General features: G+C 43.8%; 2 protein-coding genes across 2 annotated transcripts; one reads left to right on the plus strand and one right to left on the minus strand.

Annotated features, from left to right (window-relative positions):
• Positions 1-7,091: 7,091 nt before the first annotated feature.
• Positions 7,092-8,112, minus strand: LOC117145090. Its single transcript, XM_033310608.1, has 2 exons — positions 7,745-8,112; positions 7,092-7,253 (listed from the first exon to the last, which is right to left on the minus strand). The coding sequence occupies exons 1-2, from the start codon at positions 7,942-7,944 to the stop codon at positions 7,115-7,117; spliced, it is 339 nt and encodes a 112-aa protein (XP_033166499.1). The 5' UTR covers positions 7,945-8,112; the 3' UTR covers positions 7,092-7,114.
• Positions 8,113-9,187: 1,075 nt separating this feature from the next.
• LOC117145522 (xanthine dehydrogenase) lies at positions 9,188-13,360 on the plus strand. Its single transcript, XM_033311214.1, has 7 exons — positions 9,188-9,231; positions 9,313-9,467; positions 9,536-10,276; positions 10,326-10,559; positions 10,622-11,713; positions 11,771-12,479; positions 12,540-13,360. The coding sequence occupies exons 1-7, from the start codon at positions 9,192-9,194 to the stop codon at positions 13,337-13,339; spliced, it is 3,771 nt and encodes a 1,256-aa protein (XP_033167105.1). The 5' UTR covers positions 9,188-9,191; the 3' UTR covers positions 13,340-13,360.
• The last annotated feature ends 439 nt before the right edge of the window (positions 13,361-13,799 follow it).

The raw sequence follows: 13,799 nt of genomic DNA on the forward strand, positions 1-13,799 counted from the left end.
AACTTGAGCGAAAGACAAAGGCAAAGAAAACTCCTGGCAAGACAGTGCTTGGAAAAACCCCGGGATGCAGAAGCCAAGAGTGTTTGTGTTCTCAACTCCATGACACTCCAGGGACCTCCTGACAACCTCTGTGTCTTAGGATTTTCGGGGTTTTCTGGTTCGTGCATGGCCTGCTTAAATGTCAGGAGCACAACACAAACGCGTATGTGTTGGCCCAACCAACAGGAAGCGGAAGGCAATGTCAAGAATTCAAATTATTCGGTACACAAAAAATGGAGGGGATATCTCCTCACTTAACCGCACTTTTTGTGTGGCTCGTTGCCATTACTTAATTGAATTGACTGCAAATACTTTCCTTTGTTTTTGCCACGGATTTTTCCGGACCCGACTCTTCGTTCGCCTCGCCTTCCGTTCGATGATTACAAAGCGCAGCCAAAGGAATTTCTCATTATTGACCACAAAAGTCGTCGCTGGATCACCGCTAACAATGTCTCTGTTACAAATGGCATTCCGCTTCTCCACTCCCCTGAAAATCGAGGAGCATGAGCGAAATGGAATTAAAAATCGTTTGATGGCAAAACCCAATGGCTAGATTAATGTAAAATTCAGTACAAACCAAAGATACCCGACTAGTTGCATCTGGGAAAAAAATAGAATTAATTAAAACCGAAAGCCATCGGGGAGGTGACATCAAAGTGTTTCTTTGTTCTGGCTTTGGATTCTCGGGTCTTCCTGAGCAAATACCAAAAAACTTCAATTAATGTAAGCAAATGAAGCTCAAATCATTCTCTCTGTTTGAGTGTCTGGAACAGTGGTCGGTAAATGAAGTTGGTGATAAAAGAGTTTATATACACATAGATATATATTTTTACACCCCAAGTCCATTCCAATTTCTAAAACTCATAAAACCAAGTGGAAAAGTAGAAAAGAAAACTCATCACTCGAGCTAATTTAAGCTAAACAAAAGCACAAAAATTTTCTCATTACATGAGCACACACATTTCATTTTTCCGGCCCACCATAATTTTCCCCCATAAAACGTCAAATGTGCCACTTAAAGTGGCCCACACCCAGATGCGGGCATCCTCGATTCAGAATCCTGGCCAACAGTCCCGGTCCCACAGGTGTTTCGACCGCCCGGACGTTCTTCAAATTAAATGAAATGCGTAAAAATGGCAACAATTTGATTTTGTCAGATTTTCCAGGGGGAAAAGGACCCACTCACAGACGCAGATACACGGGGCGGATACTTGACGGCAATGAGAATGGGGAGTATCGTAGCTGAGGCACGTAACCGTCTCGGGATGGTCGAGCAACCCCCGAAACGCATGTTTTATGCAATATTACCTCCCTTTCCCACCCACCAGCCACTCCTCCTGCTTCGAATTGCACGCGCTGAGCTCCCAAGTTGCTAATTTAAGTGTAATAATCCTCAAAGCCAAGGAAACGTGAGCCAATTTATATGCAAGCATTAGGGTAAGTATTGCCATGGTCGAGGGGAGGGTGTGGCAGAGGGAAAGCTGAGATATGGCAGCAGGTCCATTTACCTGATGGCCAGATTTGTACTAAATTACTGGGAACTAGTTCGCTCTACTAGATGGACTGTGGTTATACTCTCAATATATATAACAAAGACTCTCAATCATTTTAAGAATAAAATCGCACTTACTATACATATTATTGCAATACTACCAATATTTATAATTTTATGATCAAATTGTAATATTTTTCTTAATAAGACTTAGTTTTCCCTCAGTCTTACAGCTTACTGCTCAAAAGTGATTGAAAGAACCCTAGTTATAGAGCTCAGTACTAATGCTGAACCTTCAGCTCTATTGGCCATCTAAATATCCCCTGGCTTTGGCTAATAATTGTGGAATGGACGCGGTGGCCGACAAACCCGCAGACAATTGTTTATTGAGGGATCCCAGGTTTTGGCCCACACCCTCGACCAAAAATTATGATGCAAACAACCACAACAAACAGACCCCACAAACCCCCCACCAAAAGTGTTGTACGTGCCCGTTGTTAAAATAAATTTAATATTGATTCAGCTTTTGTAATGAGAAACGCGACAGCATCAAAAGTCCACTTAAAACCCACGGCCTAGTTGGAAGCCATAATGCTCTAATGGAGACTGGGGGGCACAAAATCCCCGGGATGTGGGGGATGTTGTCCAGGGTAACACCGCTGTCAAATGTTGCTGTTGTTGCACTTTAGCTGCCCGAAATTAAAAAGCATTTAAATTATGCTGATGACCAGAGAGAAACAGAGAATAATCGGCAGTGGAGTGGCAGAAGGGGGAGTCCTTTTTCCACACCCCGCTATATATCCCCCTATTACATCACGCTGGACTAGCCAGCAAATGCCGCCCATTTCATACTTGTTATCCCTAACATGGGGCCATTTCATTATAATGCTTGTGGGTCCATCGGCAGACACCAAAAGCACTTTACACGTTTCAGCCGGCCCTTTCATTAAGTTTGGCATATAACATAAATGATAAACAAGGATGCGCGGCGGTTGGGCGGTGTGGAAGGAATTACAATAGAGTACTTGAATTGCACACAGGCGGGGCACTGGGAATTTTTGGAAAATTCTTACCACTTTATTACAGAGAGTGGAAGAGTTAAATGCCAATTCTAAATAAACGTTTGAAGTGCCGAGGCAGGATATTTGCAGAACTGTGAGTTACATATCACACCAAAGCATTTCTAGGACTCAAATAATAATAATTTATTTGCTTAAAGCTGCTAACCTTTAAGTAGATTTAAAGCATTGGTCAGAAAGAAAAAATGTAATGATTATACCATTTTGAAGCTCTGCAAACTTTTCGTACAATTTCATTGACAACACCATTCTCACTCCATATTTAAGGATGCTTACTTTTCGAGCAGCTCATTAGGCTAAAGCAAAAGTCCTGTTTTGTGGGCTTGACAAAGGTCGACCAACTGAGAGGACATCAAATCTAAGACTGTCGCATTTATTTTTCACTTTTGCATAAAGTAAATTTTAATATTTAGACCGCCTGCAGAGTCAGCCGAAAAAGAGGTAAAGGGTCCGCAGAGCAAACTATCGTCCTTTTGGCCACTCCTTAGCTGTTGTGACTCCTATTTTTGATAAGCCCCGGCAGGTGAGGATTGCTGCCCCCACCACGCTTTTTACCCAACTCTCGGTAGACATTGAAATGGAAATCTGCCCAAAGTTCCAGAATGCAATTAATTTCAACGCCAAAACTCATTAATATCCAGCGAGGAAGGACACTCGAGCAGTCCAGAGTCCTTGGCAGCTACCTTTTTGTGTGTTAGCCCTTTTGCTATTTACCTTGGTTAATAATAAAGCAGCCAAAGGCGCGCCTTGTATTATTTTCGCCCACAAAGATGAAAACAAACTCAAACTTGTTGCTCGCCCAGAGCTTTTCATATAAAATGAAAAAATTCCGCCTCTACCTTTTTATTTACCCCTTTTCCTCGGATTTCTCTTTTTTTTTTGGCTGCTTTCTTTGAGGCAATGATTTATGGCCAAAGGCCAGAAAAGGTCCTGGCCGGGAAATGAAGTTCAAGGCATCGTAAGTAGTTTCGGAATCGTTGAGGAAACGCCGAAACTCCAAAAACGCTGCTGGAAAGTGTAAAAACTCATTCTATCCTTTTGGCGCTCATTCCATCGTCCTGGCACTCCGCTGCTCGTTACCTTGCTCAAATTGAAAGGCTCACTCGGGGCTCTCGCGAAAGGATTTGCCGGAGATCTTGAGTCCCTCTTAGGCAGTTGGAAAAAAGTTTCATTGTTGTCCCGGGATTTGGGCAAACAAAATTAAGTAGTCTGCAAGTTTTTAATTAAAAAAGGACGAGCGACGTGTGCCTTAAGCGGCTAAGATGCGGGCCACCCTTTGGGCCAAAAGGTGGGGCAAGGATCTCTTTAAAACTGAAACTCCATTATATGGTTCGGGGGGATTCATTTATAATTTTTTCCAAGCCTCGGGCATATTTAGTATAGGGATTAAATTTTAATCTTAACAAAGTTTATCGCAGCTAATGTTGTTTTCAAGCCTTTATTGACCCAATTCAAGTTAAATTATAGATGGCTTATGAAGTAATTTTAGGATTTAACAAGCATTGAGTGATTCCAAAGAACAAAAATGCCATCAAAATGTGAACAAGCTCTATGACATCCAGACAAAAGTCGAGGATCCCCACCTGTAGGTCGCGTATATGGGCACAAATTGCGTGGCCGTTGGCAGGAAATTTGTTTAATCTCCCAACAAATTGGCGAAGACACGCAATCCAGCGAATGCGAATCGCCAGTCAGGCCAATCGAGCCGAGTGTTAAGCCAAAACTTGATGAGATGCAAATGGATTTGCGAGATAAAGAGCAGACTGCGACTGGCTGCAGTTAAGAGGAAGAGGAGGATCGAGGACCAGTTGGGAGACGGAGACTGAGAGGTGACTGGAACACAGTCCACATCCAGACCCAGAGCCAACTCCAGACGTGGGCCCGGTCCATGCCGGCTTATTATTAACTGTATAATGTAATGTGTAGGCAGAAAATTGATTTATTATCAACGTCAGTTAATTTTTTTCGCATTTTATAAATTAAGCAACTCCACAGCGGGCAACTATTTCTCGCAAAAAAAAAAAAAACGGCGAAAAATAAATCACAAATTAAGTTGTTGGCTCCCACAGTTAACCAGACCGAAAGAAAAGCCCAAAATAAATGAAATAAAGCCAAACAGAATAACGCCCGTCATCCGGAGATAAGGCCAGCTTGTTTGGGGTGACAAACTCCACACCACAGGAGGATGACTTCCAGCCGCCAAGAGAGGAGCAGGCGGAGCAGGGGGATGCCAGGAAGATCTGAGATGGAGCGGGGAAGCTGGGATGGGAGTCATCACGTCACAGTCACTTAATAATTTATCGCGCCTACTTTTTATGTGCGTTTCTGTCCCATTCACCTGATACCCTAACCAGAAGTTAAGCCAAAGCCACGGATAGCTACAAATTGCTTATTAAATAATAATAAGTCAAAGAAGAAAATCATGGTACATCCTTTTTTTCTATTAAGGAACCCCCTTACGTTACTTTAGATTCTATGAAAAATGTATGCTGATTTAATATCAAATAATGCCTGTAACGTCATGTTTGCTGACTTCACACAACCTAATCTACTTAATATAACTTCATATATCGATATAAGCATGTGTTCTTTATTATCCTGTGCAATCTTAATTTGAGAGCATCTCCACTTCGACTAGAATTCATTCGATTATCCACCGTCTTGTTTATATTATCTTAGTATCTTAATGTTTTCTGTTCGTCGTCGTCTGAGATATCTTGGATTTTATCTGCTAGGTAGGCGCCTTGCCAAGTTGCGAGTTGTGCAAAAAGGAATATTTGTGTAGGCCCAGACGAAAAAAAAAGACAAATCAAATAGGAGCCGAAAATAAGTAAGATAACAGGGGACAACTATATAAAAAAAGACGCAGACATGTATTAAAATACACGCTCCTCTTATCTTAAGTGGGCACTTTATTATTAAGACACCCATTAAAAATTCAATATGATATCAAATAAACTCCTGATCGAGATAATTGTCATCTGTCTCTTCCATAAAAACCAACCCACTCAACTTTCGATTTCTGATCGATATTGTTCGTTATTTTTATGATTGCTGTTACCATTGTTACGATTGGGGCGGAAGTCCAGCGAGTCAGTGGAGCCGTGACAAGTTTCCAATTGCATTTCATCAAAGTTTTCGTCAATTTTCGGGTTCAACAGCAAATTGCTATTAAATTGCCACACAATTGCGAATGCCATAAATCGAATGGAATTGAAACGAATCGTATCGAATCGTATTGAATCGAATCGAATCGAAACGGAGCGGTTGAAGTGGAGTTGCCTCTGCTGCAGGTTTGATTCCATAACCATGTCCATGTCTATGGAGCCGACCAACTCCCGCACTCCCACTCCCCGGAGCTGGAATTTAATGGCCTGGTTTTCCGCTTGGTTAACTCAATTTGCGTGGCTTCTTTCAATTAGGTTTCCGCTGTCTGCTTTGTTGGCTGCAAAGCTCATTTCACTTAAATATAAAATTCGTTATTTGTTTATTTGTCGCCCATAGACGGGGAGACGGGGGTTCCGTTCAAAGAGTTTTTATGGATATTCCGCTGAACTCGTAAAATATAAATGTTGAGTAGTAGTGCTTTCCATTTGTCAGCCGCAAATGAGTTCGACGACAGTTTTTCGTAGAGCTGTGAGGGAGGCTCGGCAGGTGCAGGTTGACCCAACCCGTTTTCGGCCACAAACCGATCCCATTTGCACCTGGGTGGCTCCATCAGAAGGTAACCCGAAACCGAAACAACTGCTAATCAATAATGAAGCGCTGATGAATCAATTAAATGGCATTTCGGCCACACAAAACTTATCCAAGTGCAGTCATTTATCACACGACCCATAAAGAAGCAGCCATTCAATGCAGCAAAAGTCATTAAAGTGGGCTACGTCCTGTAACTCCTTAACCCTCGTGCCACATGCGCCACACGGACGAGGAAGCTGGCCCAAAACGATAAACGCGAAATTATTTCAAGCAAATAATGCGAATTTAATGTGACATCCGACAGGCGACAAGAGACTCGCCAGGAGGAGGAGCAAGTCCAAGTCCAAGTTCCGAGCCAACAAGCCAATGAAAGCCAAGGAGATGGCCAAGCGAAGACAAAATCGCAAGCCAGCAATCAAATATGTTCAGGGGAACTTGAATATGACAGGGGAACTTGAATGCTCTTACATATAGTAATAAAAAAATAACTAAATAATTAAATATTAAAAAATATCTATATTTTTAGCAAACTTTAATGTTTACTAGTCTTATCTCTTTTAAAACTATTAACATTTTTATTTAAAAGAAACTTATGTGTGAAACAATTACATAATTGTCTCGCATGAATAATAAAATGTGGGATCTGAACATCTGAACTTAGTTCAAACTTCTTTATAATATTTAGTCATAAAGTAAGGTTACAGTAAGTAATACCTCAGAGCGGATATATAATTTTCACATAAGATGTATTTAGGCTGCACCCATTTCATTCTAAGCTGTCCAATAAACCCGCCTTTGCCCTTTCCTATCCGAAGGAGGATACCTTGATACCTGCTGGCAGTTTCCAGTCCTCCTTTTGTCCAGTTTGATGTGACAGCCGATGGTCCGCTCCATCCCCTTTCACTGCCTCAAGAGGGGAACTCGTGAGTCCCATCTCCACAGCCCTGACAGACACCAAATGACGCATTATTGAACTGTCAATGGAAGTGACAAAGGGTTAACAGTGTCACCATGGAGGACTACCCATTTATTTCAGTCGCCCCTGCTTTTCTCGCCTTAACATAATCATATGCTGGTTGGTTGGTTGGTTGTCCAATATGGTTTAAACTAGGGTTGATGACAAACTTACATTAAAGAAGTATGGTTTAGGATACTAGATGAAATACCTATTACATTCTTATAATCCTCTAAATATTGGAACTAGGAACCCAACTATATCAAGATATGTTAAAGCTGCCACCCGTGGGATTTACCATATTGCATGATGGACAGAATGAAGTTCCACAAGTTTGGACTTCATCTATTCACTTTTTCTTTCACTATCACTATCTCTGTGTGAAAAGTTTCCCCAGAAACTTTGGCCAATCTCAAAGCCCCGAGGCGAGTGAACATTTCGAGCTGGCATATTTATGGTATGAGCTGGGAGGCATCTCACCTTGCCTTCCTGACCTGGGCTTGGCCTGGGCTTGTGGCCAGGGTTATGGCCCTGGTTTTGGCCTGGCCGACTATCAGTGGGTCAGTGTCATCATCCGAGCCGCACTGCTGAGCATCAAATGGCCGTTGGCCAATAAAGCCCAACACTTGGCCAGGGTGTGGGTATGTCTCGACTGGCGACCAGGTCTCTCTCCGCATCATCTTTTGGGCCGGGCTCTGGATTCGAATGCGAAGCTGCGAATGCGCCTGAAGTCGGAGATGGGGCAGATGGAGGTGCTCACGTCACTTTTCTTGTTTGATAAGGATCCGCAATCGAGAACGAAGACAGGGCGAAGGCGTACGGTCGAATATATTGGAATTTTATTATGCATGACAGCTCCAAAAAAAAAAGGAGAAACAACAATGGACACTCCCCCGACAACAACGGCAACAACAAGGAGCGGCTGGGTCAGTGTCGGGGTCTCCAGATGAACCCCTTCCCCGAACTCCTCCAACTTAACCCTCTGCTTACCTGTTTGACAGCGGGTTGCCTCCGATTCGTCCGCTTGCTTCGATTGGAGTTACCAAAATGCTTAGCCATGTGAGAAGAGATTGCGTTATTCATATTTTAATTTTACTTGTTTAAGGCCTCCTCATCATTTTTCCCTCATTTCTGTTCGGCTTTGATTATTATTTTGTGTTTGGAGAACGATTCTTGAATATCGATAAGGTGCCAAGGCGGAACGGCTGCTTTGTTGTTGGTTCTTGTTCTGCATGTTTTGTGCATGATTATGTAACATTTTTTGGTGGCTGACCCGTCGTCCAAGCGTTCCTCGAAAAGGAAACATCGATTTATATTTTGACAAATGATTTACCAATGAGTTGACAGTTTTATTCGGCTTATTTTCCCCTTTTTTTATGGAAACGGTTAATAAAAGAAACAACGAGGAGGGAACATGTATTTAATTAATTAAGTCGCGTCAAGATACAAAATCCGAATGGCGATAAAGGAGCCAATAACGAAAAACATTAAGCCTTGTTTGGGATAAAAAGTGCCTGATATAAAATGACTAATGATGAGTTGGCAAATGAAAAACTGCATTTGAATACAGCCACAAATTAAATCCTTTAAACACAAAGCATTGAATTTCCAATGGAATCAGTTACCTCTCTGCTAATCGGTATATCAAATAATGGAAATTGCAGCCAAACAAAGGCGAAAAATGTCAACATTTTAGATGAATGAAATCACTAAAGCGGGAATATGCCATTTATAACGTTTTTTAGCAAATTACTCTTTATTTAGAAGCTGACAAAAGCAAATATTAAATTAGTCCGCAGATGATAAAATGCAATAAATGGAGGTTTTAAGCCAGCAAGTGCCAGTTGAGCGGAGATCGTAACTGCAGCTGGTTATAGCGACCAAAACTGAGAGTTTATTCAATAACTAAAATATAAATTAAAGTGAAATGTCGACCACCTTCACCATAAATGGACAACCGTATACAGGTATGATAAGACACTAGGCATAGGATCCTTTAAGTGTACTGAGTATCTCTCGTCTTGTCAATAAATCCCGATCTGTGCCAGTTAACCTTACCGACCTCCCACCGGACATAACTCTGAACACCTTCATCCGGGAGCACGCCCAACTGACGGCCACGAAGTTCATGTGTCTGGAGGGAGGATGTGGAGCCTGTGTTTGCGCAGTGAGCGATGGGAAGAGCACCTGGACAGTGAACTCGGTGGGTCGAAGGGCAGCCAGATCATTCCAGCTCTAACTGTGCTCCTACTTCTGCTCCTCGATTTTCAGTGCCTCAAGCTGCTGAATACCTGTGCCCAGCTGGATATCATTACGTGCGAGGGACTGGGTAACCAGCTAACGGGCTACCATCCCATTCAGAAGCGGCTGGCCAAGATGAACGGCACCCAGTGCGGCTTTTGCTCGCCGGGATTCGTGATGAACATGTATGGCTTGATGGAGCAGCATGGCGGCAGAGTGACCATGGAGGAGGTGGAGAACTCCTTCGGTGGAAACATTTGTCGCTGCACTGGATATCGTCCCATTCTGGATGCCATGAAGTCCTTCGCGGTGGACAGCACCATTGATGTTTCCGAAGAGAACGTTGATATTGAGGATCTCAACCTCTTGGCTCGAAACTGTCCAAGATCGGGAAAAGCCTGCAAGGGTGCATGTCGACAATCTAAACTAATCTACGAGGATGGATCCCAGTGGTACTGGCCAAGCTCACTGGCGGAAATATTTGAGGCGCTAGAAAATGTCGGGGATTCGGAAGAGTTCATGCTGGTTGGAGGTAATACGGCTCATGGTGTCTATAGGAGATCCCCCGACATAAAGCATTTCATTGATGTGAATGGAGTGGAGGATTTGCATCAGTATAGTTCAGATAAGGAAAAACTAACATTGGGGGCTAGTCTCAGTTTGACCGAAACAATGGAAATAATACGAAGCACTTCGAAGCAATCAGGATTTGAGTATCTTGAGGTCCTGTGGCACCACATCGACCTAGTCGCCAATGTTCCAGTTCGAAATGTAAGCAACCTTATATGTTATTAGAACATTTTAATATTTTAAGTTTCAGTCGGGCACTTTGGCAGGCAATATTTGTACCAAAAAGGAACATCCGGAGTTTCCATCCGATATATTTATATCCTTCGAAGCTCTGGATGTCAAGGTTGTTGCCATGAAAGGCATCGACGATGAAAAAGAAATGACTCTAGAGGAATTTTTGGGTGATACGGATAGAAAAATGCTGCTCAAGGCTTTTATTCTACCTAGTTACCCCAAGGATATGTATATTTACGACTCCTTCAAGGTAACTCAAATCAAAACAAACCTTAAATAACTTTTTATTATACAACTATTCACCATCTTTAGATCATGCCACGAGCACAAAATGCCCATGCTTATGTCAATGCAGGATTTCTTCTGGAATTGGATGGCAACTCCAAGGTGAAATCTGCCCGTATTTGCTTTGGTGGAATTCGACCGGACTTCATTCATGCCACAGATATTGAACAACTAATGGTGGGTCACAGTCCCTACGAATCCAATTTGGTGGAGCAAACATTCAGCAAGCTGGAGGGTCTGGTCAAACCGGATGAGGTTCTACCCGATGCCAGTCCCGCCTACCGTTCCAAATTGGCCTGCGGACTGCTCTACAAGTTCCTCTTGAAACACGCCCCCGATGCGGAGGTCAGCGGAAAGTTCAAGAGCGGCGGTGAGCTGCTCCAGCGGCCACTCTCATCCGGCATGCAGCTCTTCCAGACCAATAAACAGACCTACCCCGTGACACAGGGCGTGCAGAAGCTGGAGGGCATGATCCAGTGCTCCGGAGAGGCCACCTACATGAACGATGTGCTGACCATTTCCAACTCCGTTTACTGCGCCTTTGTTGGCGCCACAAAGGTGGGAGCCACCATCGACCAAATCGATGCTTCGGAAGCTCTCCAACATCCAGGAGTGGTAGCATTCTACACTGCGAAGGACATTCCCGGAACGAATACTTTCTGTGAGCCCAGTTTTGGTTACGAAGCGGAGGAGATCTTCTGCTCTGGAATGGTGCGCCACTCCGAACAGCCTGTGGGTGTAATCGTGGCTCTAACTGCTGACCAAGCACAAAGGGCCACAAAACTGGTCAAGATCAGCTACAGCAGCCCTAGTTCCGACTTTAAGTTGATGCCGAGCTTGAAGGATGTGTTCTCCTCCGAAACTCCAGATACTTCTCGCATTATACCCTTGGTTATATCAAAGCTTAAGGAAGTTAAGTTTTCTGACAAACCTGATTTGGAAGTAAGGGGCATATTCGAGATGGGACTGCAGTATCACTTCACCATGGAACCCCAGACCACTATTATTATTCCCTTTGAAGATGGACTGAAGGTCTTCTCGGCTACCCAATGGATTGATCAGACTCAATCAGTGATTGCTCATACCCTGCAGATGAAAGCCAAAGATGTGCAACTAGAGGTAACACAAATAATTTAATTAAGTTTGTTTAGTATAAGTTAACTACTTTCGTTACAGGTTCGCAGATTGGGTGGTGGATATGGCTGCAAAATATCCAGAGGTAACCAGGTTGCCTGTGCAGCCGCCTTGGCTGCCCATAAGCTAAATCGTCCCGTTCGCTTTGTCCAATCGCTGGAGTCCATGATGGATTGCAATGGAAAAAGGTGGGCCTGTCGTTCCGAATATCAGTGTCACGTAAAGACCAGTGGCAGGATCGTCGGGCTGTCCAACGACTTCTATGAGGACGCTGGCTGGAACACAAATGAGAGTCCTGTGCAAGGACACTCCACTTTCACAGCAGCCAACTGCTATGAATTCACCGATAGCAACTTCAAGCTGAGTGGCCATGCTGTTCTTACCGATGCCCCCAGTTCCACTTGGTGCCGTGCTCCTGGATCTGTGGAGGGCATTGCTATGATGGAGAACATCATCGAGCACGTGGCATTCGAAATTCAGAAAGACCCAGCCGAAGTGCGACTAGCAAACATTAGTAAGAAGAGTAAGATGGCAACCGTACTTCCAGAGTTCCTCAAGACTAGGGAGTACTACTCCCGGAAGAAGGAGATCGAGGCATTCAATGCCAACAACCGATGGAAAAAAAGAGGCTTGGGTCTCTCCTTGATGAACTTCCCCGTCATCTACATTGGGCAGTTTCCGGCAACGGTGACCATTTACCATGTCGATGGCACTGTTGTGGTTACCCACGGTGGCATAGAAATGGGTCAGGGTGAGTAAGGGGGCTGTCTTTCATTGGACTTGTACTGATTACCCTTTTTATTCTTGATAGGTATGAATACGAAGATAGCTCAAGTGGCGGCCTACACCCTAGGAATCGATTTGAGCTACGTGAAAGTGGAGTCCTCAACTACCATCAATGGAGCCAATTCGATGGTCACTGGCTATGCCATCGGAAGCGAGAGTGTCTGCTACGCAGTCCGTAAGATCTGCGAAACGCTCAATGCCCGATTGAAGCCAGTGAGAAAGGCCAAGGCCACTTGGGTGGAGACCGTGGAGGCGGCCAATGCCCAGTTGATCAACCTCATAGCCTCGGATCACTACAAGACCGGCGACATGCAGAACTACCATGTGCTGGGACTGGCCCTTTCCGAGTTGGAGATGGATGTGCTGACCGGCAACATTCTGATCAGACGGGTGGACATCCTAGAGGACGCTGGCGAGAGCCTGAGTCCCTGGATAGATGTCGGCCAAGTGGAGGGCGCCTTCGTCATGGGCCTGGGCTACTGGCTCAGCGAGCTGCTCATCTACGAGGGCGACAATGGTCGCCTGCTGACCAACCGCACCTGGAACTACAAGCCCTTGGGTGCGAAGGACATTCCCATTGATTTCCGCGTTGAACTGGTCCACAATCCACGACCGAGTAGCTCGGGTTTCATGGGCTCAAAGGCCACCGGAGAGCCTCCTTGCTGTTTGGCTGTTAGTGTGATTTTTGCACTTCAACAGGCTCTGCAATCAGCGCGCCAGGATGCAGGCCTTCCTCGGGAGTGGCTTCGCTTGGGGGCACCTACAACTCCAGAGACTCTGTTGCTTAATGCTGGCCACCAAGTTTCGGAGTTCAAGTTAAAATAATGTCAATTTCATATATCCAAGTGCGAGTATACCTATTGCAAATGTATATACTATAAAATATTATAATCAAAAATATACATTTTATATACAATTAAAAATCTATCATATATGTACTTCCAATTAATTAATTCTAACCCTATTTCCATTTCTTTTTAATTAATATTTTTTAATTTTGCCTAACTAAACGTTTTTCTCAATGTATTATGTCATCCAAAGCTTGATATTCTAGTTTATCGTTAAAAGTTTTTTTTACATGCGAAGCTTCCAAAATGATTTATTTGTTTTGAAAGCTCCGAATTCCGAACAGAGAGAAAAAACGGTATGTTTTTTCGCCGGCCGGCTAAATCATTCTCTTTATGTTTATCGCGGCACTCTCTTTTATTTTTAGTGTACACGTGATTCGCTTGCCGGTTTATTATCACGCTCGTCACGAATTTAAAGCATATTTGCGAGTCTGCCC

Source organism: Drosophila mauritiana, chromosome 3R, assembly GCF_004382145.1.
Source record: "Drosophila mauritiana strain mau12 chromosome 3R, ASM438214v1, whole genome shotgun sequence".
Classification (NCBI taxonomy): domain Eukaryota; kingdom Metazoa; phylum Arthropoda; class Insecta; order Diptera; family Drosophilidae; genus Drosophila; species Drosophila mauritiana.

Excerpts from the sequence above, each read along its gene's own strand:
- LOC117145522 (XM_033311214.1), top strand. The coding sequence starts at position 9,192 with ATGTCGACCACCTTCACCATAAATGGACAACCGTATACAG. Across the intron at positions 10,560-10,621 it reads ATATTTACGACTCCTTCAAG|ATCATGCCACGAGCACAAAA; the intron begins GTAACTCAAATC and ends CACCATCTTTAG. Across the intron at positions 11,714-11,770 it reads CCAAAGATGTGCAACTAGAG|GTTCGCAGATTGGGTGGTGG; the intron begins GTAACACAAATA and ends CTTTCGTTACAG.
- LOC117145090 (XM_033310608.1), bottom strand. The coding sequence starts at position 7,944 with ATGATGCGGAGAGAGACCTGGTCGCCAGTCGAGACATACCCACACCCT. Across the intron at positions 7,254-7,744 it reads GCCCAGGTCAGGAAGGCAAG|GGCTGTGGAGATGGGACTCA; the intron begins GTGAGATGCCTC and ends GGTGTCTGTCAG.